We start from the raw sequence: 24,888 nt of genomic DNA on the forward strand, positions 1-24,888 counted from the left end.
ATGACTAATAAATTCAAAACCAGGGGTCAACCATCAAACACCCACTTTTTTTTTGCCTTGAAATATAAATTTATATATCAAAATTCAGAGGTTTAGTGGACAATGGAACAAATTGAAGTAAAGTAAAAGCATCCTGGAGGAGATCCATCAACATATAATATAATATTAAAGTTGTGATAATTGGGTATAAGAACATTTTTAAAAAAATGAAAGAAACCCCCCACTACAAATCCCACTAAATCCACTAATCTCCTATTCTATGCCCGTTTTCCTTTTTAATTAACCAAAGTACAGAATAAGGAAGCCTATAATATTGTCTTTTTCAAGAGCTAACATACCAACTAAAGAAAGCCCTTGGTTGAATTTGGAGACCATTAAGATGATTCCAGGATCAAAGCAGGTGAGACATCGGTGCTGTTATGGCTATGATTGTGGTCAGCTTCATATGTTACAATCAGCATCATCGGTTCATCTAGAGCTCGCTCTACATGTTTCCTGGCAGGGCAGCCTTTGACGCTGCTGCACCTGTAATACCCCCTGAAAATTGCCCCAAACAAACGTGTTAGGAAAAGTCGGGTTTGGTCCGAGTTAAGTGGACTCGCGCAAGCTTAACAGATGAATTTAACTCAGTAGACGATTCAATCTAAAATACATAATAAAGTCAATGACAATTGCTGCTGAAAACAAATTTCTTTAAATATGCAAACTTGAATTATTGTCCTTTTGAGGCGTTTAATCAAACAGGTAACGCGTGGATTGACTGGTAAAGAGACCCACATGAAAGGCAAAAACCAAGCTAATAATCTTTACGAACCTTGGATGAGGGGACCCCTTGATTGGTTTCTGCCCATATTTTCTCCATGAATATTCATCAGGAGGAATATCAGCCGTCTTGTTGCTAATAGCTGGAACTCTAATGACCTTCTTCAATCTTGATTTCCTAATAAAAGTTCAATCAAAAGGTTCAGACTTTCAGAATAAAATCAATTAAACGATCCAAATTGTATGTATGACCCAGAAAATCTAAGAAACCAACCTTTTCTTGGAGCAATGGCAACGGCGAGAGAATGAACCATATTTAAGAGCAGCACCATCCAATGAATTGCACTTCCTTTTCAAAGAGGAAAACAATGGAGGTTTGCCAGAAGAAGGGACGTGAGAAGGACTAGTAAATTGGAAACCGGATGGCTGAAAGCTATCAGTATTTCCTGTTGAGGAAGAAATAAATGAATTCCCAGCAGACAAAGTACGCGAAGATGAGAAATTTATGGTACTAGGCGATTCGTTTCTTTCCAAAACACCAATCTTTGCTATCAAAGGAGGACTTCTTTTACTCTGGGGGCGACTATGAGGCAAAGGAGGCAACCTATAACTTGGGGTCGAACAAAAAGGCTTAAAAGCAGACACTTGATCTTTGGTTACTTGAAAAGAAGAAGACCCTGTCTCTGGCTCTTGAATCTTCTTCGAAGCTTGTTCTGTATCTTGTTTTGGGTGAAGAACAGGGGCTCGTCTAAATCGAGCATGGCCGATTCTCGGTCGATCCAATAAAGAAATAACCTCTTTGAAAGAGTTAACAGTCTTATCTGTAACAGCTTGGATATCCATGGCTGACTCCGCTGAACCAGATGGAGCAGCAGTTTTAATAGAAACATCTGGATTGAAAAGCTCTTGATTTTTAGACATCAACGTTATCAATTCTTCAACACCCTGAATCCCAGAATTTGCAGCTTCTTTCAAAGCAGTTTCCACCACTTTTCTTGCAAAACTACCACCACCGTCACCGCCGTATACCATCTTCAATTCCACGGTCATCTCTGTTCATCAAACGAAAAAAGAAACCCAAACCCACCAAAAGTCTGATAACCCGAAGAAGAATCAAACCAGTTGTATAGATTTACAGAAAACGAAGGTTAGATATATTTAGGATAGGAGAGGGAAAATGAATTGAAATAATAATGTCAAAATGATGAAAGTAATAAGAAGAAAAGCTCAAAAGAGAAGAGAGTCAAACTTAATGCCTTCCGTTACATATTACCGTCGAACTCACCACCCAATCAATTCACTCCACGTATTAAAAATGCTGTCGGCACCTTGACCAACTTGGGTCCCATCACAACGGGAATTTTAAATTTTAAAAGTCAAAGGGCGATGAATAACCGTTGGATGAGATGACCAGGTGAAATTGGGAATTCTATTTTGGTTGGAGACAGTGAGGCAGTGGAGTTGACTTTGAACAGCTTTAATTAAAGAACTAACATAAAAAGTCGTTTATGGGACCATCTTTTACCGGAAACCGGAAGAAACGTCAAACTTTCGTCCCACAAAGTCATATGGGATTCTTTCAAAGTGGGGCCATTGCTGCCGTTCGATTTTGCATCATATAACTATTTAAAAAGATTGGTCTTTTTCTTTTCTCATCATCATTTGAGCTCAACTTTGACAAATGATTTTTTTTTTCTGAGAATATATTTTTTGAGAAGTCCTAATCAAATTTAAATAAATATAACACGTTTAGCAGTTAAATTAAGTCAATGTTGACAGGCACGTGGATCGTTTTTTTAATTAAAATAAAATCATATCAATGGCTGAAAATGAAGTTCATTTTGAATAAGGAATTCTCAAACTTTATTAAAAAAATTATTTTACCCTTTATTTAATTTTTCATTTTTTTTAGTTTTTTAACTTGCGTTTCTATCAAATCATCTTAAAATAGATGAAACAGTTGAGGTTCATTAACTTTGTTGACGTAGATAACATTTAAACATTTAATTAATTTTTTAAAATATTAAAATATTGTAATTCTTAGACTTTTTAAATAATTTTAATGATTTTAATTTTTAAAAAATTAAATAAATGTTGACGTGTCAACCATATGGAAACCAACATGTACACAACGTCAGTAAAGTTAAAAAAACATTAACTTCTCTATTCATTTTAGGGTGACTTGACAAAAAAACGCAATGACTAAAAAAGAAGAAAATTTTAATGAAGGGTTAAAATATTTTTTTTATAAAATTTGAAGACCAAATAAATTATTATGCTTTTGAATAATGATATGCTAAGATGTTCATGACAACTTTTTTTCTTAAATTAAATCAAGTTTAATTTACACAATTAGTAAAAAGTATCATAGTTAACACAATTTTTGTTAACACCCCACATTTGACCCGGTCACTATATACAAATTTATGACGTCATATTATATTACCGAAGCAACTCAAGTTAACTTACTTCTTAATCATATCATTCAATGCACAGATATTGTTCAAATAAATTCAACCATCCATTTTAACCACAAACTTATATTTATAGTGTTTAATAATTTAATTCATCAAGTTATGGATGTAACAGTCCGATTTTCAGTGGCGTCGAAAACGGTAGTTTCAAAATCCTATTTTCGATATCAGAGTCCTTAAATATAATCATTTAATTTTTACGAGGTTAGTATAAATGTTAATTAAAGTTTGGTTCCTTGATTTTGTCAAGTTAATAGTTAATTAAAGTATAAAGATTAAATTGTAAATATAATAAAAATTAATCGCTATGAATTTTTAATTAACCGAATGACCAATTAAGTAATTGAAGCATTAATGTATAGTCAAACGGTGGTGGAGGCCAGTTGTAATCCACCAAATTAGTTAATTATGCTTATTGTTAATTAAGTAAAGGTTAATTAAATTAATTCAAGATTAATCTAAGTATATTAAAAGACAAAATTTAATGAAAACAAAACATTTTAACTATTCATCTTCCTCTCCACCCGTAGCAAAAAGAGAGAAGGGTTTGGAAGCTTCAATTTTTCGATCTTGATTTGATAGGTTAAATTTAGTCTTTTCTTTATAATTTTTATACTTTTGAGATTGTAGGAGCTTGATTTTGCTAGTCTATGTACCAATTTATAAAATTGTTAAAGTTTATGAAATTTTTCATTGATGAGTGCTTGAAGAAATTGATACTAAATTGTTAGATTTTAAACTTAGAAGTGAAAAATAGCTGGTTTGAAAAGTTTAATTACTAGTTTTTGAATATAAAGACTCTATGTATAAATTTCGAAATTGGTGTAAATTTTCTGTAATTATAGACAGTAGAGAGTTTTAAAAGGATGTAATTGTGATTGGTTTTAAAGTTTAAGCTCAAATTTGAAAAATTTTACAATTTTACATTTAGGAACTAAATTAAATACAATGTAAAATTTTAAGGGCACTCAAAAAGCGAAATTAAACTGATCCATGCATATAATAGGATATTGTAAGATGTCTGGAATTGATAACTTGAACTAAATTATTATAAAGATGGGGAGTTGAGCCAAATCGAAGATAATCAAGGAAACGCAAAAATTGTTGATTAGTCCTTAAAGATTCGGTTGTTTATTGATTTTGTCAGGTAAGTTCATACGGTATGATTGTATTTAAATTGATATATATTTGAAGTATGAATTTGCGTAAGATTGATAGTAAATTGAATTGTTTGCAATTTGATACAAAATGTGAGATATGAACTAAACCATAAAGAAATGATTACATGTGTTAAAGATGTCTAGGTCATATTAGTAAAGGATAAGATACAATTAACTTGTCAATATAATTATGTGCACGTTGGTACGGGATATATGTGATGATACACAAAATGAATGCACATATAATGAAGGTAGCTAGATTACTATCCAAAAAGATTCTCGTATAAAAAAGAAGAAACAAGATTTCTTGCCTACCTCCAAGAGTGGATGAACCAAAACAAAGCAGCAGCTGAAATTAGGAGGGAGGATTTATAACCACAAATCATCCACAATTTAACAGGTGCATAGGGATACTAATGGAATAAGCCCATAAACACAAAAATAGAAGGCAGAAGGGGTTTCCCTTGACCCCAATTTGCAGCATAAGAGCCTGAAATCGGCTCATTCGTAGTGGGCTGGTAACAAGGGCCACAGTTTGTTGTTTTCAATCGTATCCTAAACAGTGGGACCATATTCATATATTTTGCTATGATAATAACTAGTTTGTATATATAATTTTTTAAAAAAAAATTAGATGGCCATAATTTTTCTGGTGCGAGGGATTTAAATCTTAATGAAACATTAAATTTATCAAAAGCGTATCCAAAAAAAAATATTTTTTTCATTAATGTTATGAGATTTAAAAACATGTTAAACTATTCATACTTCTTTGAGAAAAAATGTACTTATATTTATTTATTTTATTATTATGCATATATGATGTACTTATATTAACTTTTTAATTGTTGTTCATATTTGGTAAAGGATTATTTGTAGAAACATTCGTGGTATAAACTATTCATTAATTAATTAAGCATAAGAATGATTTTAAAATATATATTATAATCATTTTCATATTTTAATTGAAAATATTTAATAAATATAGAAAACCATATATGCATATGCAGTGTCGTAAAGTACCATACGATTAATTTTTTTTATATTAGTTGTGCTATTTATAATAGTTGTATCTATATTTAAGTTTATTATATCTAAGTAATTAGCATAACATTGATTAATAATTTATTATTATTTCATTAGAATTGCTAAATTAAATATACATTAAAAAGATATGTGTTTAAAATTCAGCATTAATATTTAAGAAAAAAATTTTGTTAGCAACCAAAATATCGTCACTACTTTAGGCATAAGCAAAGGGAGAAAATCTAGGAATTAAAAATTTTGTCAAAAAATTATTAGGATTAAAAAAATCGAAGTAGTAATATTTATTACAAATAAAAAGATAAGAAAAACCCTTGTTAATTATTCATTAAAAATGTGTTTTTATTATTAATATTTTAATATATATTGATAATTCACGTAATATGTTATTACTTTTTTCGAAATTAATTTCTTGAACAGTAATGATGCCAATCACTTTAATTATCATTATATGATTATAAATATTTGTTTTCTAAATTTAGTTATTTGATTGTAGTTTTTTTTTTTTTGGTAAAGAAAATAAACATTAAGTTAATTACATAATAACTCTCTGGGCAATATTGCCATTAGTTTGACCGTAGAAGAAAGCGTTAGCACCTCTTTTAGAATATTCGCAAATACCTTCAGCCTAAAGCTTGTATCAAAGGCTATTTTGTCTAGGTCATATACAAGCTTATTAAAATCTCTAGGGGAATGTTCTACGGTCCAAGATCCCAGGTTCTCCAGAAGAAGATGAATACGTCTAATAATAACAGAGTTCAAACTTGTCAAGGAAGGACCCTGAATGACCTTGATTGCCTCCAAACTATTTGTTTGAATCTTTACACCTGCATATTACATATCGTGAATGATGGTCAATCCGTCAAGAATACCCCTAATTCAGCATAAAAAATTGAGCAATTGCCCAAGTATTGATTATATCATTTAATCCACTCCTCATTTTTGTCCCTTACTACAGTGTTTCCAGTAGTGACCTTAATCGCGCCATCTGTGTGAAGGCTGATCCAACTTTTTGGTACATGTACGTCTGAACTCGACTCATACTATCTAAATGTGTGGTCCCTATGAAAAGAAATAAATTTTTTTGCCCATATATATGATATCTTAATTGCCTCACCTGTATTTCATGAAACACCCTGAAAAATAAAAAGTTTCTGATTCTTCCAGATTCGCCAGGTAAGTAAACCAAATAAACAAGACCAATTCACCTTTTCAGCTACGAATTGAGCAGGTTCCTGCAAATTAGACTTTAACCATTGAAGGAGGTCACTTGCAAAAAAATGCTCACTAATATCATTAGGAAGTACATGCATCCAAATTATTCTACTTCACATCTTTAGGGTTCCACAGTCTTTCCCAAATGTGCCAATAAGCACATTTTAGAGAGAAAATACCATTCAAAGTACAAACCCAAATAATCCTATCATCACCTGCAAACAGATGAGGTGGGGGTATACCCACAATATGTCTAATTATATCCTCTGAAAACCAAACACAAAAAAAAACTCCAAATTCCAATAGCTCTTCTCAATGATTATTGCACTGAGTAAATAGTCTAGATTATGACTTCCCCGTTCCTTTTGTTGATTGCATACATATATATCTGGATCCTCGCCAACAATGCTTTGTGCTGGTGAATCAAAATATGAGTGTTGGAATCAAGATAATATTCGCAATCCAACTAGCCAAGGGTATTCTCAATGACAAAAATATTGACTTGGTAGTTCTAAATGTTGATGAGACCCCATTAAAGGTGCTAAAGGTGCAGTGGTCTTTTGACAATATAAAGCTTGTTGAGCAACTAGTGAGACTACCACCTAAAATAGAGGTAGATTATTCGTTAAACTTTGTGGTAAAGAAGTGTTGATGCAACATGGGTAGTCAAAACACTATTGTAGTGCTCTATGGTGTGATTTGTCTAAATTGTTGAATGTAGGTTACAGACAACCAATTCTAGTAGCTTGTTGATTTATTATGGCTTAGCATAGATGCAAAGGTCCTTTTAGAGTTCTGTGATGAGTATGCAAAGTAAACTGTTAGGATTCTATCTTTTAGATAGGTTTGAATGTGAGTTGTTAATGTAATTCAATCTATATCATTTATGTAAAGAGGTATAAACTATAAATAGAGGCCTTCTCCAACCTCATTTGTACCATTCATCATTGAGTTAATCAAATACAGAGAGTATTTACTCTAAGCTTTTGTGCTTGTTTCGATTAGTCGTTTTCTCAACTTCGAGGGTTAAGGTTGACTTAGACAATTTGAAACAAATTCTCGTCCTAAAGTTGCATGGTTTACTTGGTTAAAGTTCGAGCCCATAACACTTGCATAATGCATTTGATTTTACAAGAAAAGAAGGTACGAAATAGTTATGTGATCATGTTAATATGCGTCATTTTTATTTAATTGATGCAATTTAATTATATTTAAAAAAATCAAGTATTTATTAATTTAATCATTATTGAATTAATTTTTATCCTTTAATTATCAAATGTGATATTTAATAATTAACCGTTATTTTTAATGTAATTACGTGGCATGATTTGAGTGAAAGTGATACATGCTAACATAGCATTATTGTTTCATACAATTCTCTCTCGCTCTCTGACACAAACATATATTAGATTATAGCATATATCATTCGCACAATGTGGGTGGAGAAAAATTAGGTAATAAATACATTTATTCAAAATTTATATAAAAATCAATTGAACGTTTTGTTGAAATAATAAAGTGAAAGCATTTAATATTCATTGTGTCACCGATTTAATTCGAGTTTTTATTGATTTGATATAAAAAAAAACAAAATAATAATTTTACTATATCAATCTTTAAAGAGAGAATTTTGTACACTTATTTAAGTTGTATATCCACGCGGATGCAGTCCTAGAATTCGTTGTAACGTAAGGCAGTGTTGTTATTCCAGAGAAGTGCAAAAACAAAGAGAAAAGCCAAAATTGGGAAAAGTAACGCTATGCTGATATTTCAATGGATCTTTAACATATCATAAGATTCTTCACCACCTTTGGAGAAAAGCTGAAATGGTAATCCCTTTTGACAGCGACATACTTCCATCTGGTAAAAATAATAAAAGGAAAGAAATATGTCTACCATTAAGCACCTTTTCAGTCAAAGACGATCCTCCTGTACCTCGCCTCTCTTTTTTAAATCTTAAAGGAGTCCTTTTATATCATTTTTAAAAAATTTATGCCAAACAATATTATTTTCTATAAAATAAAATATGAATTATTAAATTGAATTCGCATAATAATTTATTTGGACCTTGACTTTACAAAAAAAATATCGGTTTAGCCCTTTATTTTAAATTTTTTTTTATCTCTCTTAATCCTTAAATTTGTATTTTTTTGTCAAATTATTTCAAAATGAATAAAAAAATTAACATTTGCTAACTTCGTTGACATGACATACACGTGTATGCCACATTAGCAATTAATTAATATTTTTAAATATAAAAATTTTAAAAAGTATAAATTATTTAAAATTTAAAAAGTATATATTAAAAAGTGCTAAATATTTTAAAAAATAATTTTAATTTTTAAAAAATTAATCAATCCCTGACGTGGCTTTCACGTGGATGCCACGTCAGCAAATGTTAATCTTTCTATCTATTTTTTGGTGATTTGACAAACAATACAAGTTTAAGGGCTAAGGGGTGAAAATTTAAATACAAGGCTAAAATGATTTTTTTTGTAAAGTTTGAGGGTAAAATAAGTTGTTATGCCAATTGAATTTACGTATTATTAATAATTCAAATTCCAATTATGATCATTTTTGTTGATACAAGGCATAACAAAGGAGGAAATAGTGATGGTTCTGTGGAGGTTGGTCCACCTAGAGGGGCGAAGACCTGGAAAAGAACAAGAGAATAGATTGAAAGAGAAAGAGGAGAGATTTACTCAGAGTAACTTTAGGGTTTCAAATGATAATTTTTTCTTCATCAAGTGTGACGTGACAGAATAAATGTTCAATCCCATAAAATGCATAAGGGATATTCATGGGCGGGAAGAACATACACATCGTGGGATTCATCTTACTATGCATTGAACCAATACAATGTTGTTATGCTTAAATGAGACCATTATTGTGTTGAAAGTGTGAGTAACGTTGGTAGCTAAAAGTGAATGGTTTGAATGATAAAAGGGTGTCACTCTTCAAGTTTGGAAACGTGATCAACTAGGATACTACCTCACATGAAACCAAAAGAGAATTGAACATCTTCTGCTTTGCTAAAATGGGTCTATATAGCGGAGGGGTCTAACAATTTTAATGAAGAAAAAGCGAAAACTAAAAGTAATCAATAAATTAGGATAGTCATTTAAATCAGGTTGATATCAATACGTGAGATTTTTTTAAGGTCTGATTTGTATTTAAACTTTAAGCGAATGTTGAATTTGAAATGCTATATTTTATGTATGTATGTATGTACGGTCCATGAACACATCGGATGTCACAATAGCGTAGCCATCAATTTAGTCATCATCTTTGTTTATGCAAGTGTGAGTATAAAAAATTATATTTGACAAATATATGACCATATTTTTATAATTTTTTCATGTAGTTAAAACAAATTATGGATGTTAATCAAGTTTGTGTGATATAATAAAAGCCTTTCATTGGAATGGAATTATAATTGGAATCAAATGAATGATGACTTGGGGGGGAGGGGGGCTTTGAAATAGAAGGCCAAGTCGGAGGATGCAACGGCGAAGGTGGTGAGTGGCCCGCAGCCTTTAACGTTACAATATTTTAATGGTCGTCCGCCGTCTAAAAGCAAGCAGGTGCCACCAAGAATCTAGTTAGGTTGGGTTGAATATAATTGGTGAAGGGTGGGGTCAGCATCAGTCACCCCCACATGGAAACTTTAAACCCCTAAACCCATGGATGGGTCCATAGCTTTTCATTTTTTTCTGCTTCTTGTTGGCCACTGTTTTTAAACTGCGATACTGACTGCACAGCGCGCGCTCCTGATAAAGCCGAACGGCCGCCTATTTTCCTTTTTTTTTATTATCTTTTTTAATTATTACTTTTTCTATTTTCTAATAATCTTACTAGTCAACTTTATTCAATTATGTAAGAAAAATAAAATACCTGGTACACACACTAATCATAAAATTGCAGTACGTACAAGTAGTAAACTTGCTTTACACTTTCAAGTTTCAACCATCCTCTCCAGTAATTATGTTATGCTTTGTATTATCTGGTATATTTTATTTTTTATATTTTAATAATTTGTATCATACAGATATATATATTTAAGAGATAAATGCAAATGGGTATAATTCTTTTATTTACTAAATTTTCATTCTATATACCACTCAAACTCGAATAGAGATACTCCAGCACTGCTTCCTAAGAGCAGTACCAATTTCACCATAGCGGCTTGCTCGAAATCATAATAACTCATTTTTTAGTCAATCATTGAGACTGAAGGTGTAAAATGATCATGAATGTTTTTATATTAGGAGTTAAATTTTATTTTGTCCATCTATTGAAAAAGAAGAAGCAAAAAGAGCAAATTATTCCTTCATGTTAAATTCTTTTATCTATCTTTAGTATTAATTAAAGACTGGCGAGTCTTGTGCTGGCATACAAAACTAATTTTTAATAGTAAAAATGAACGATTTCTTAATAGAGGATTAATTTGCTTTTTGATATAAGGTACATAAAAGGGATTATATGAAACTATGATTCCACATCATCTCTATCATTTTCCAATAGAAGCAAGTTTTCCTCCTAATTTTTAGCATTTTTAGTTGGATTTGAATTTTTTCAGGAGGAATAATCTAATTTATCATACTCCAACTCGAAAGGGATAAGGATGACGTGGAATTTACTAATTTTTGAATGAAAATAATAATCTGATTCATTTACCTTGTTCTAAACCCTTTATTATATATAATTTGTGACCTTGATATTAACCCTTTCTTTAACAAAAGCCAATACAATATTTCATTTAAAAAAAAACTCATATGGAGAAGAATAGAAAATCAAAGTAATTTCCATATCACTCAATACATTAAACCAAAAATATGCACATCTTTAAATTCAAAAAAAAATCCTTGAAGATTAAGTATGATAACATTTACTTCCCAATTCCAATATGTGGTTGCTGAAAACTAGGTATTCTCTGTCATATCAACTTTGGTTCCAACCTAAAAGAGATGCAAAAACAAATAATTAAATAAACACCTTGGTCCTTGCACATAGGAGTGGCTTTCAAATTTTCATTTGGCTACCAACAATTATTTATTAGCCTAAAAAAGTGGCCAAAATTAGTGAGGAACTCGAGACAATAGTTTATTTAACTTCCCAACTATCAGTGCAGGAATCTCTTAAGAGAAAATCCAAAATCCAACTTTTAATATATTATCTCCTTAATTAGCATTTTCTATTGGGGGTTAGGTGTGAAATTGTTTATTACCTTCACATACAAAGAAACAAAACACAAATTTCAATCTCTTACTAAATCAAGCACATATTACTAAATATTTTCATTTATTTATTTATTTATAAACTAAATGTTTTTATATTTAGTTCGTTTTGAGAAATTTTCTAGTAAGATTGAAGGTAGAAAGTACTCAAATAGAGACCGGGCATAATAATTTTTTTGGTGCACCAATTTTATTAGAAAAAGCTTTCATCTATATATTTTCATTTTGTTAATCTTTAAATTTTTATCTTTTCTCAAACCATTAAATGCTAACTTTTTATTCACGTGACAATTTAACAAATATTAATTTTCACTTATAAAAATAAAATTTTAAAAATTTAAAAAGTGAAAAAAATAAATAAAAGAATAAAATAAATATTTTTAGTTGGAGGGCCCAAAGAAACTGTTTCTCGCGCTTCTCATAATTTATGATTACAGGCAAAGCCTAGTAAATGACATGTAAAATTTGAACGATGACAACAAGTGGGAGTGAGAGAGAAAGAACACAAAAAGAGATAGATCCCTCTAACCTGATTCTACCAAGATTTTTTTCCTTGAATGAATAAAAAAACCCAGATTTGAATCAAATTCAAAGAGGTTTTCAAGTCCGCGAAAGTCTATAAAAGGGGTCCAAGGTTTTAGTTTTTACGTAGCAAAGCAAAGAGTGCCTAGGCGAAAGGTTAGAGAGGCAGAGAAAAGGCAGTGTTGAGAAGGGAGAGAAATGGGGGCCTGGGCAATAGCAGTGCATGGTGGTGCTGGTGTCGACCCTAATCTCCCTAAAGAAAGACAAGAGGAGGCTAAGAGACTCCTCACTCGTTGCCTTGATATTGGAATCTCTGCTCTCCGCTCTAACCTCCCCGCCATTGACGTTGTAGAGCTTGTCGTATGTTCCCTCCGCCCCTTCCTTTCCCTTTAATCCCATAAAATAGAATGGAGATTATACATATAGCAAGTAAAATGGAAAAACCATCAGATTTCACATTTTATTATCTCTGAATTTGGATTTTGTTTTGCTATAGGTGAGAGAATTGGAAACCGATCCTCTGTTTAACTCCGGGCGTGGATCTGCCCTCACGGAGAAAGGAACGGTGGAAATGGAAGCCAGTATTATGGATGGTCCGAAAAGGCGGTGCGGTGCCGTTTCCGGGTTAACCACCGTTAAGAACCCAGTTTCCCTTGCCCGACTTGTAATGGAAAAATCACCACATTCGTATCTGGCCTTTTCAGGCGCCGAAGAGTTTGCCAAGAAACAGGTTCGTAGTTTGGTCCAAATCCCACGTTTTTTTTAAAATGCTTTTCGAATCTTAGGTTCAGCAACACACGCGTCGAAGTCTGACACCTGACACTGTCAGGGACAAGTTTGGGTCTTCTTAGATTAATGGTTTGGATTTGTTGCAGGGCGTGGAGATGGTGGACAATGAATACTTTATTACCGAAGATAATGTCGGGATGCTCAAGTTGGCAAAAGAGGCTAACTCTATCCTGGTATACGTTTAAGATTTTACACTACTTTCCCTCTTGAAAAACTTCATCCATGCAGTGGGACGATGGCTAACGTTTCCTAGTATTGTCTTCTGGTCAGTTTGATTATCGTATCCCTGCTGTTGGCACCTGTGGAGCCGGTGCCGCCATGGACAGTCCTTTGCAGATGAACGGGCTGCCAATCAGTGTCTACGCTCCGGAGACAGTCGGGTGCGTGGTGGTTGACAAGCAAGGCCGATGTGCTGCCGCCACCTCCACCGGTGGGCTCATGAACAAGATGAGTGGAAGGATCGGTGACTCGCCACTAATAGGATCGGGGACCTACGCATCTGAGTTATGCGGGGTGTCGTGCACCGGCGAAGGGGAAGCAATCATCCGGAGCACACTGGCGAGGGAAGTGTCTGCAGTGATGGAATACAAAGGGTTGAATCTGCATGAGTCGGTGGATTATGTCATAAAGAATAGGTTAGATGAAGGCAAAGCGGGGCTGATCGCGGTGTCCAAGGACGGTGAAGTGGCATGTGGGTTTAACACCACCGGGATGTTTAGGGGCTGCGCCACTGAGGATGGGTTCATGGAGGTGGGTGTCTGGTGAAACGTCAATGGGTTGCCCTAAGAGAGATTTGATTTTTATGGCTTTAGGTTTTAACCATGTGCTTCACAGTATCCCTGGTTTGGTCGGTCAATGTGTAATTGAAATGCCCCCATTAATAAAATTAGGATCTTCCGTATCAAAATTGAATCATGACAAGTTTGATGCTTTAGATTCTTAATCTATGGACTATGGGATTAAAATCTTCAATGGGACAGCCAAAAGTTAAAAGTCTACCTCAAATAATTTGCGTTGCCATTATCATTTACGTTTCTGTCTGCATTGGTCCCCCATTGAAAGCTGCCACTATTAAACACACATTTGCCTTCCAATGGCAAAATCTTGCGTGGTTATGCATATTTTGGAGACCCCCATCCAATCTACAGGATTGGAATGAAGTGTTCATTGTTTTATCTCACAAAAAACTCACCACAATGTTCAATCTCTGATATTAGTGTTGTATCCAAAACAAAGTTATGGTTTGGTGGGATCGAGTTTTACACGTTTTATTAAAAGAAGTTAGTATATTATTTTTAATTATATTAAACTTTAAAGTAAAAGAATATTTGTTTATCGAACTTGAGCCTGATATCCATTGGCGGGATCGAGTGTTAAAGGTTGAAACTTATTTTGGCACCTTTTGGCGGCTCCCGTTTCCAATGGCTGGAATCCATCAAACGAAACAACAGAAAAATTATAATTTTAAACAAAGATTCAAACTTGTGACTAGATTCCGAACCCTAAAACGACAGCTATCGAATGGGGCTTGAGGCTCAGAACACGAGATTCTAATTTCATGGGTAACACACCACATCTGCTTGGAACCACTCTACTTTTTATTTTATTTTTCCAACTAGTGAGAAAGCGGGTTGACTAATATAAAGGTATGGCAACATGCATGTATCTTGATAATTTAGTAAAATCCATTACATATCAAAATATTTATATAAAAATAATGATGATCAAAATACCTCTCAAAGTCATATTTATTATTTTACAAAGTAAAGAGTTTTTAATACAGCATGCCTTGGCTGTACCATGCCACCATTTTCTAAGTTTATGTAGAACAAGTATGATGTTTGCAACTCTTGAAGTTATGTCGTCTCAATTTCATTAAGTAGGAAAGTGGAAAGTCCCACATAACTACCTACTTTTTTGTATCAGTATGACTTCCAAACCCTATCAGAATCTCCAGTTTATGATCAGGTTTAAGTTTATTGAACTTGCACAACATTTTCCTGGAAAAGACACAATTTGAGTTTGCATCGTTATCAATATCCAAGGTCCAAGGAGTCAATACCTAACACAGAATTTCACTTTGAATGCTGCCAAAATTTATAAAAAGAAAAGAAAAGATACTTTAGTTCCTAGTAGAATTTTCTACCAAATCATGTGGGCTGCTGCTATTTAACATGATGAATCCAACAAAAAGATATGAATCTTAGACCAAATATACTGTGCTGGGTCTCCTTGTTCCTTTCAATTACCCCAGTTTTTCCTCCCTCTTCCCGAATTTTCTAATCAAGATTCATGATAGAATCTTGCACCAAATCTACCCTCTCCAATCAATGTCCTTTAAAATTTCAAAGCTAGCAAGCCCTTTTCTATGACTTTGTTTCCTTCTCTTTTGCTTTTCAACTTTAATTTAATAATTAAAGGGAGTATCTATGAAATTGTATATTCAAGGTTGATACCAGAATCTCACGACGGATCCAAATAATTTAATCACCTTATTGTTTTCAAACTGAACTCCCCTCGTTTTCACTCTCTTATACCCTTCATTGCTAAAATTCAATAATTTACTAGGATTTTTATTATAGGCAGGATAGCGAGTGTTTTAGGGCCCGTGAATTAAACTCCACTTGATTAAATTAAAAATGTCCATAAGTCGAGTTGAGTTATGTTTAAGAGAAATTATTTTATGATATTGATATAATTTATGTTTATCTAAGCGTAGTTCTACCCTAAATATAAGACTTAAATTATGGTCATGTTCATTCATATTTGTAAATGGCTAATTCAAGTCCATTTTAAGCTTGCATATATTTCTTTTAAAAAAAATATTAAGAATAAATTTATATTATTTTTAATTTAATATTTAATAAATTTATATTTTTTATTTTATTATAAGTTTAAACATAGATAACATATTATTTAATTTATAATATTATATGTTTTTTTATATATATAATTGGGATGGGGATGAATTGTTTAGGATTGAACCAAAGCTCTAATACCACAATACACTTAAAATTAGGCTAGGCTGAGAGATTGTTGGAATATATTATAGTATTATATATCATTTAAGATTTAAATTTTTCAAGGATAATCTAGTTGTTACTTCATTAATTAAACCCCTTTGAAACAACAAAAGTCAGATGAAAAGAATGGAAACAAAAATAACAAAGCTAAAATCAGGGGCTCTTCTTGAAAACCATCCCTGTACAAAAACAACTAGCAAAAACAATTATATTATCTCTCTTAGAAGCTCAAACATCCATAGCTGAAGACCAAAGAGAAAAAGGTAAGCTCCACAACGTGAATGTGTTGGATCTAGTGGCCTAAATGTAGTATATTCGTTTTGTATACCTGTAATTTTTGAACATATTAGTTTACTAAAAATATTCATTAATAACTTTTGTATAATGCCCTCGATGTTTTTGCATGTAAAGCAAAATGAAAGCAAATATTGACTTATTGGTTATCTAATGTTTAACTAATACTAAGTGTTATTACGTAGTACTTTTCGGTAAAAGTTTATTGCTATAACTATCACAAACCGGCTTGGTTTAGAAAAAAAAAAGTAAACTTCTATTGTTACAATAAACCATCTTCTTAACCAAAATTTTCCAACAGAATGATGCTAGGCCAAACATATCAGCTTGTTGTTAGGTGCTTAGTCAAACGGGTCGACCCAGCACCTTTCCTCCGTTGCTAATGGCTCCAAATTAGCAAGTAATTCCTCAATCTAGTACTGGTTACCATCATAGTTCCTCCCTTCCTTCGCTAGGTGATGAGCTAAAACATTTCCTTCCCTATGTGTGAAAGCATAACTACAAGTGTGGAACCAACCCACAAGCCCTTTACCATTTTAGATAAGGCCACTTATTGCTGAAAACTCAACTCCCTAAGATCGAATTTTAGTGATGACTGCTAATAAATGAATAATTTTATATTTTAGATCAAGATCCCATAAATACTTGTGAAAAAGGAAAAATAGTGAAATAGTCCCTCAACTTCTGCAATTACTACAATTAAGTCTAGGTAAGTTCGTATGGCTAAAATTTAACATTTTGTATAAATTGATGAATGGTATTATGCATTTATTCTATTGTTAGATATGAATTATTGTTGGAATTATAATATTGAATCGGATACTCGGTTTGAATTGAACGCGGGATTTGAGTACATTCGTAATTTAATGTACGATGGTATTAGAGGGAGATATCAACATTTTACCCAAGTAAACCAGGGTTCAACATTTGTTGCAAACCTTCGTGTTTTACTTTCTGGTTGGCGTAATTGGGTGAAATAGCTCTTACGAGCTTCTGTTCAACTTTCAAGCTTCTGTTGGCACATTCAGATGGACCAACTCTTATGAGCTTCTGTTGACGATGTACTCTTATTCGTAAGTCGTTATTCGAATGGAAAGATTTTGGTAAAGTGATTTATTTAATGAATTTGAAAGACATGTTATTTATTTTTGTATTAATTTGAAAACGAATGTATTTATCAATTGAAGTTGTGAATGACAAGTAATTGACATGAATGATTTTATTTATTTGATTTGTTATAGTAGGTTCGATAAGATTTTTGTTTAACCGTCGAACTTACTAAGCTTTATTAAGCTTATTAGTATTATTTAATGTCTTTGTAGATTTTTAGAAGGTTGGACGAACAGATCAGCACTCAAGGTACACTATCCAGCTTATCTCGGTAGTTTTTGAAACATTAAATACAATTTATATGGCATGTATAGGCATTTGTACGATCTTAGTCAAAGTTTAGCTTATGTAAATATGATGAGTAATATTTTGTTTATATAACCAACATATATATATTGGTATGAAATTAAGGTATGATTGTGATGTTAGTATAAGTGATATATGTATGTATATAATTGAGTTAAAGTGAACTTTATTAACTTGGTTACATAGGTTAATTAGGTAAGGTTGGTTACTTGGTTGACATGTTTTTAAGTTGTCATTTGATGTGCCTAAGGGCATATTGGTTGTATGTGGTGATAATACATGTTTGAGACTTAATTTTTAGCTTGATTTGAATGCCTTGTTATGGCTTGTTGATGTGCATTTTGTTCAGGCTAGGTTGATGTCAATTTGGGTGAGAAATGTGGCCTAGAAAATGGCATATTTTTGTCCATACGGGTAGAGACACGGGCATGTATCTCAGCCGTGTGAGATACATGGTTAGGTAACATGGCCGTGTGTCCCTTGTATATTCTTAAAAATACAAGTCAGTATGCTCACACAGCCTAGCACACGAGCGTGTGACTTGGCCGTATGACCTAAGTTAGAGAGTTACACGAGCATGGACACAAGCTGAGGCACGACCGTGTGTCCCTATTTCGAATGCCCACACGGCCTAAGACACAAGCATGTCTCCTGACCATGTAAATCACACAGCTTGGCCACACGGCCGTGTGACCCTTACAATGTTGAAAATTTTAAATATTTCTAAAAAAATTTCTGAGTTTTCGATTTAGTCTCGACTTGTTTCTAATATGTATTTCGGGCCTTGAGGGTTCATTTAAGGGACAATATATATGATTTTGGTTGATTTTATTATGAATATTGATATGTAATGAAACATTTGAAATTTCTGTCTGATTGATCTGTAAACCCCGATAATACTCTGTAACCCTGTTCTGGCTACGAATTTGGGTTACGGGTGTTACAAGACAATTATGATCTCAAATTACAACACCAATTATTGATTTATGGGTTTCGTTTTTACATGATGCATTAACATTAAACTTAACCTTTAGAAATGTTAGAGGGTTACCCCTCACATGACTCATATCTACACTCCCATACAATGCAGCCCTGGATGCATCCACCTCCATATCATACACCTAGGCTTAGGTAACAATATTTCGACTCGATTGTACCAAAAATTCATGCACTAGTTGATTTCTAGAGTACTATAGGCTCCAGATAATTATTGATATTAGTTGTCATTTTGGCGAGTCAAAATAGTCTAAAAGATTTACAATCCATTTATTCCACTACATTTGATTCCAATCAAAAGGCCAACTAAACCCCGCTCACCTCACCCGTAAATGGATAATCCCTAAAGACATGATAAACATCTTTGACATCAAAAGAGTACTTGTTAGCTCAATTGATCAAACTGAAAATGCCAAGAGGGGGTGAATTGACTTTTAAAAAAAAGTTGTGGACGCCAGAGAGAAAAGATAGAAAATGAACATAAGAATTTAGAGTGGTTTGGCCCCAATTACCTACTCCACTACCTTAGCTTTCCACAACTAAAGATTTTCCCAAATTCACTAATTTATTCAATCTTTGAGGACAATGTTTAATCTTACACTCCATTAAGATTTCTACCCAAACCTTAAGACACAACTCCTTTCAAAGAGATACAAAAAATCAAACAAAGAAATAATCTTTACAAGATTGAGATGTTTACAAATTAAGTTAAATTACAGTGAAAAACACTTGAGCAAAATAATACAAATAAGGCTCACAAGTGTTTGAAAGAAAAGTATGGAAATATATAGCACAAAGGTTGTTTTGATTGATCTTTAAGCTTGAATATTCTTTCTTCTTGTTGTAGGACTTTTAGAAGCTGATATTTATACCATCTAATTCATTTTTAACTGTTGTGGTTGTTGAGAAAATAAATAGTCGTTGGGGATGAAAATACTATATCATTAAATTCACCCGCAATAAAAAGTATCGATACTTTTTGTATGAGTATCGGTACCAGAGGCATTTAATGCCTGATTTAGTGACCGTTACTGTTAGTTTCCAACAATACCAAAAATAATTTATTGATAACTAGTAAAAGGTAATCGATGTAATTTTATAGGTAAAGATACTTGTTGACATTTTTGAAAGATCATTAAAAATAGAATGCAAAAATGGTATTAATATAAAGTTTAGGTATCGATAAAATTCAATAGGTATCAATACATATTGTTTGTGTTTAATTTTTTATTCAAAACAGATAGCGAATTTGGTACCGATAAAATTGTACAAGTATCGATACATTTTGGAAAACATCGATACTTCTTGTAGGGAGTAGTTTTAAAGCTGATTTGAAATCGTTTTAATTGAGTTGAAGAGTCATTAATGCTAACCACAAAGGACACCATACTAACGCAACGCAAAATTAGTTGAACCCATATTCGACATCATTGTTTCCAAAAAAATTTACTCAACACGATTGTAAGCCTTGCTCATATCCAGTTTTAAGGTAAAAGAACCTTTCATCCTTGTTCTTCAATTCTTAAATGAATGCAATATTTCATAAGCCTATTCGTCATTGGTTTACATTATTGGTCTCTTGGCGATAAGCTCTTATGCTTATATATTGTGGTTTGCATTTGACAAACAATTATGATATACTTGACAAAGAAAATTATCAATATTTTAGCGTAACAAGACTGATCCGAGTTGACTTGGTGAACAAAAATAAAATTTTTGAGCTTGGGCCTAACAAGGTTATAACAAATAAGAGAGGTAAAATCCATTCACAATAATTTTTTAGCTTCAGTTAATTAATTAGATAATAATCTAATTGAAATTGAATTTTTTTCCAAATAAAATATGAATCTCTTTGAGATTTTGATGTCTTCTTTTTCACTATTATCCCATATACCTATAACCTGTCACTAACTGAAACTAATGACCATCCAAAAAACTTGAGCAATTATGAAAAAATAAGGAACAAAAATGGGTGGAGAATGGTTGGTGTTGAGTGGGTTGGGCTGGAAGTGAAGGAAAGCATGGGCTAACATGTCCCCCAGTCTGACCTGTGCAGGAGTGGTGAGATGTAGCCCATCTGGCTCCAGTGGAAGTCCCTTGGCATCCACGTTTTCCACATTCGGAAGCTCTATCTTTAACTGGGCTTCTCTCACTTCCTCTGTGTAACGTCCCTGTCCTGATGCTAGAACCACCTGCCAATCATTTAAAGCTATTTATTAGAAAATTTTCAACTTTTTTATTTAGTATTTTAATTCTACACGAACTAAAACTTATATATTTTTGGTAATTTTTTTATTATTTAATTTAAGTTTTAGAATTGATTTGATCAAAATTAATCGCTAATATGATTAAGTTTAATTTTTTATGTTTGGTTAACCAAACATGCTGCCTTTGTGTAATTACAAGCAAAATTACACTTAAATCCAATTACTAGGTGACTTTTCAAACACTGCTTTAATTTTGCATTTAATTTATCAAATATGTGATTTCATTTTGGTTCTAGTATTGATTTGATGAAATCAAATTATTAATATTATTAGTTAATTATGAATTTTCATCAAATATTAATTAAATACCAAAAAATTAAGTTTGTTCAAAAATATATAATTTTTTTTATCAAATATAGATGCCAAATTAAACTAAAAAATAACACCAGACTTGTTTATAGGATCCAAATTGAAGTTGATCACGTTCTCTTATTATTTAATTTAATGAAAATTTAATCTAAAATATATACTTTATTTAAAACTAACTATAAGTTAATGTCTTAGCTCAAAATTCAGATTGAGTTATCCCCAATTTGAAAAAAGATAGTGAAATTACAATTCAAAGTTTTTAAGCAATTTCCGATTCTCAATGCTCCTGGAATGAACAAAAGCGCAAGTTAAAGTTATTTGCCAACTTGAATTACATTGAACTCCACCCGACATCAGCCAACATGAAAGCCTGTTTTTAATCATCTAAACCAGTGGATTGGTGGGTTTCATGGGTTACATCCCGACCCAAAGGTCAAATTCAAGTCAACAACGAGTCAAACCTAATTCTAAACCAGGGTAAAGATATGCTACCGATTAAGTTGAATGAATCAAAATCCAAATCTAGTGGTTAAAAGAATCAGTATAACCATATTGAATTAACAGTGACCAATAATATGAGGTTTGCAAAGTGCCCTAAAATAGCTGCAACTATTGAATAAACGGAAACAATCAAACAGATGGTATTAATTACCTGGAAAATTGGGAGCCTAGGAGCCTGCAGATCAGAACGCAAATCATTGAAAAATCTCTTCAATCTACCTTGATACAATTCAACATCTTGTTTATATAGTGTATCAGTCTCCCCTTGATACCAAAGCATGGCTTTATATGCTCCCCCACTCCGCAACGCCATTTGAGCCCTCTTCACCAGCTGTTCGTAAAGGAACCCCCCTTTCTGCCATTGGCTTAAATGGGTCCCTCCAATGGCGCAAGGCACCAATCCCACCAACCCAAAGTTTGGGTCCTTGCTCAACACAGCATTGGCAAATGCCATCCCGGGTCCAATCCCATTTGTTTTCTTGACATCAATGTCAGCATGGATTGGCTCACGGGCTTCAACCCATGCCATGTCCGCACTTAGCTTGAAGATCCAAGGGTTAGGTTGGCATTGTGGAGGAACATCGCCATCCCATGTGGGAATCCCCCTGACACTGTGATTAGCGACGCCTCCACGACCGGCCATGTTGCTTTGTCCTGCCAGGATAATTATGTTCATCCTTTGTTCAAGTATATTTTGACATGATATAGAGGTGGCGTGAGCCAGAAGAGCCAAGAGAATGAGTGAAAGCATATATCCCATACAGGCACTTTGCAAAAGCTAGATCTCTTAGAAGCTTGAAACCAAATATGTTGGCTTCTTATATGGTTATGCGTCTCGCATGAAAATAAGATCCCCATCACAATCAAATTTGTTAGCTTTAACCATAATTCATTATCACATCTAATTGAACTTTTAATTAATTTTGTTAGATGGTAGAGTTTAACTACAATTAATAAAATTCTTCTCATATTTTCTTAACCAATCATCGTATTCTACTTTGGTTGATATATTATTTACACAAATAATTATATTAATCCATTATATTACTTACGCAAACTACATACATACACGAAGATAATATCCACATCATCGCATGGCATACCAGTCATCACGTGTATTTTATTCCAAATGTTGGCTTGGTTGGTAGGGGTTATCAGCCTCGTCCCTAGTCCCTTTTAGGATAACTGGAATGCCCAAAAATTTGTACCTATACAGGCTGGCACCCTCACTTTAGCTCTTTTGTTTTTCTTTCAAATCATTTAGGCTTATATCTTTTTAATTTATTTTTTTAATAATTGAATTTTATAATTTTAAAAACACTTTTAATTCTTAAAAATATATATTAATATAGATAATTTTAGATCAATAAAATAAAAATATCGGGTTGATTTAAAATTTTATCCAGCATGATATATAATAAATTCAATATTTAATTTTTAAAAATATATTTTGGTAAATTAACAAGTTGTATTATAAAAACTTTGATATATTATTGTTTGTATTTTCATATCACGTGATGTAATATGAAATAGTGCCAGGGTCTAACTGGCCAGCACTGACCTCTGTCTTCCCACCCAATGTTCCTTTCATAATCTTATATTATAACAACCTGTAATCGACCAAATCACGTACTAAAAGGAGATTCAAATCAAACAAACTGAATCCTATAGCATCATTACTCTCTTCCTCTAGTTCCTCCTTTTCCTCTGCAGGAGGAGGAGGAACAACACTGCCTCCACCGCCAGCTACAATAGGTGCAGCTGTCATGACTGGGGTACCAACACCAGCAGCTCTGACATTGATTCTCAATGTCGCACTTCTCAAAAAAGTTTAACAAACACGTTTGGTCCATAAGACTCAACAAACACATTTGCAATTTAAATGATAAATTAAACCATATAAATTAATCGAACCAACAAAACGATAAATTTAATTGATTTTGAAAACCTACAAATTTTCAATATAAAACCTTGTTAAAATCCTGCAACTGAAAGATGCATGCAACGGAAAATCAGGGCCTGATTTTTGTTACATCTCACCACGTCATTATCTATTCTCCTTACGTGTTACATTAAGCTTTATGTGATATTTGTTCCTTCCTATTGTTGTTTATGATGGTGAAAATATTTTGTTTTAGGGATAAATTTGTTATCGTCCTCTTTAATTTGATAAATATTTAGTTTTTTTTATGACTCTACTCGACGTTTTGGTTCTTTTATTGTGATAAATACTTGCAATATTTAAAATATATTGTGTTTGCTAAATATATTATAATATTTAAAATCTAAAACTAAAAGACGGTGGGCTAGATTTATTTATCAACTTTTATTGTTAATCATCAAGTTGTTAAAATGGAGAGATAAGAAAACTCAAAACCCACTTTTATTTATGTTTTGTGGTGGTTTAAAGAAGACCATAATTGTTGGCAGATTAAGTTAATTAATCACACACTAAGCATGGTAGCTAATTTACTTTAGCCCAAATGATGTGATGTTTATGAAGCTTAGCTTTAAGTGATGGATAGCCTAACTTTAGTTTTATAGGCTAAACCATCATTTGTCCTTAAATACTTCATAATTGTTTTATTTCATCATAATAACAGGCATGAAGCAACAATCATATTTTTGTTATGATATCAACTTTTTCACATTTTTTGACTTTATATCCACTCTAATAGTTAATTCAAATTTTGAATAAAATTATTAAGTCTAAATTTGTTAAATTGTTCATCTATAGAAATGTAATAAAAGAATAATATGGAATGGCATATAAATGTATATTTATATATGATATATATAGATTTGACCCGAATTTAATGAATTTAAATAGGGAAAAATATTAAATCTATACATTAATTTTGATTCGATGTACAATTTGATAT

At 32.5% G+C, this 24,888-nt stretch overlaps 3 protein-coding genes across 4 annotated transcripts; 1 reads left to right on the top strand and 2 right to left on the bottom strand.

Moving 5' to 3' along the window:
* Positions 1 to 374: 374 nt before the first annotated feature.
* Positions 375 to 1,812, bottom strand: LOC107957545 (probable WRKY transcription factor 7). The gene is made up of 3 exons (NM_001327659.1): positions 1,037 to 1,812; positions 815 to 940; positions 375 to 537 (listed from the first exon to the last, which is right to left on the bottom strand). The coding sequence occupies exons 1-3, from the start codon at positions 1,810 to 1,812 to the stop codon at positions 375 to 377; spliced, it is 1,065 nt and encodes a 354-aa protein (NP_001314588.1).
* A 10,538-nt stretch (positions 1,813 to 12,350) lies between these two features.
* On the top strand, positions 12,351 to 14,107 carry LOC121203582 (probable isoaspartyl peptidase/L-asparaginase 2). The gene is made up of 4 exons (XM_041094458.1): positions 12,351 to 12,771; positions 12,908 to 13,141; positions 13,287 to 13,373; positions 13,471 to 14,107. Exons 1-4 carry the CDS (start codon positions 12,610 to 12,612, stop codon positions 13,963 to 13,965), a joined length of 978 nt encoding a protein of 325 aa, XP_040950392.1. The 5' UTR covers positions 12,351 to 12,609; the 3' UTR covers positions 13,966 to 14,107.
* A 743-nt stretch (positions 14,108 to 14,850) lies between these two features.
* LOC121217886 (probable carbohydrate esterase At4g34215) lies at positions 14,851 to 22,870 on the bottom strand. Of its 2 annotated transcripts, none has more exons than XM_041094460.1 (2): positions 22,158 to 22,870; positions 14,851 to 15,200 (listed from the first exon to the last, which is right to left on the bottom strand). In XM_041094460.1, exons 1-2 carry the CDS (start codon positions 22,764 to 22,766, stop codon positions 15,177 to 15,179), a joined length of 633 nt encoding a protein of 210 aa, XP_040950394.1. In that variant the 5' UTR covers positions 22,767 to 22,870; the 3' UTR covers positions 14,851 to 15,176. The 2 variants fall into 2 exon arrangements, with proteins under 2 accessions (XP_040950394.1, XP_040950393.1); XM_041094459.1 differs by lacking the exon at positions 14,851 to 15,200 and adding an exon at positions 20,686 to 21,121 and having other exon boundaries at positions 22,158 to 22,863.
* Positions 22,871 to 24,888: the final 2,018 nt, after the last annotated feature.

Source organism: Gossypium hirsutum, chromosome D05 (genome assembly GCF_007990345.1).
Source record: "Gossypium hirsutum isolate 1008001.06 chromosome D05, Gossypium_hirsutum_v2.1, whole genome shotgun sequence".
In the NCBI taxonomy this organism is placed as follows: Eukaryota; Viridiplantae; Streptophyta; class Magnoliopsida; order Malvales; family Malvaceae; genus Gossypium; species Gossypium hirsutum.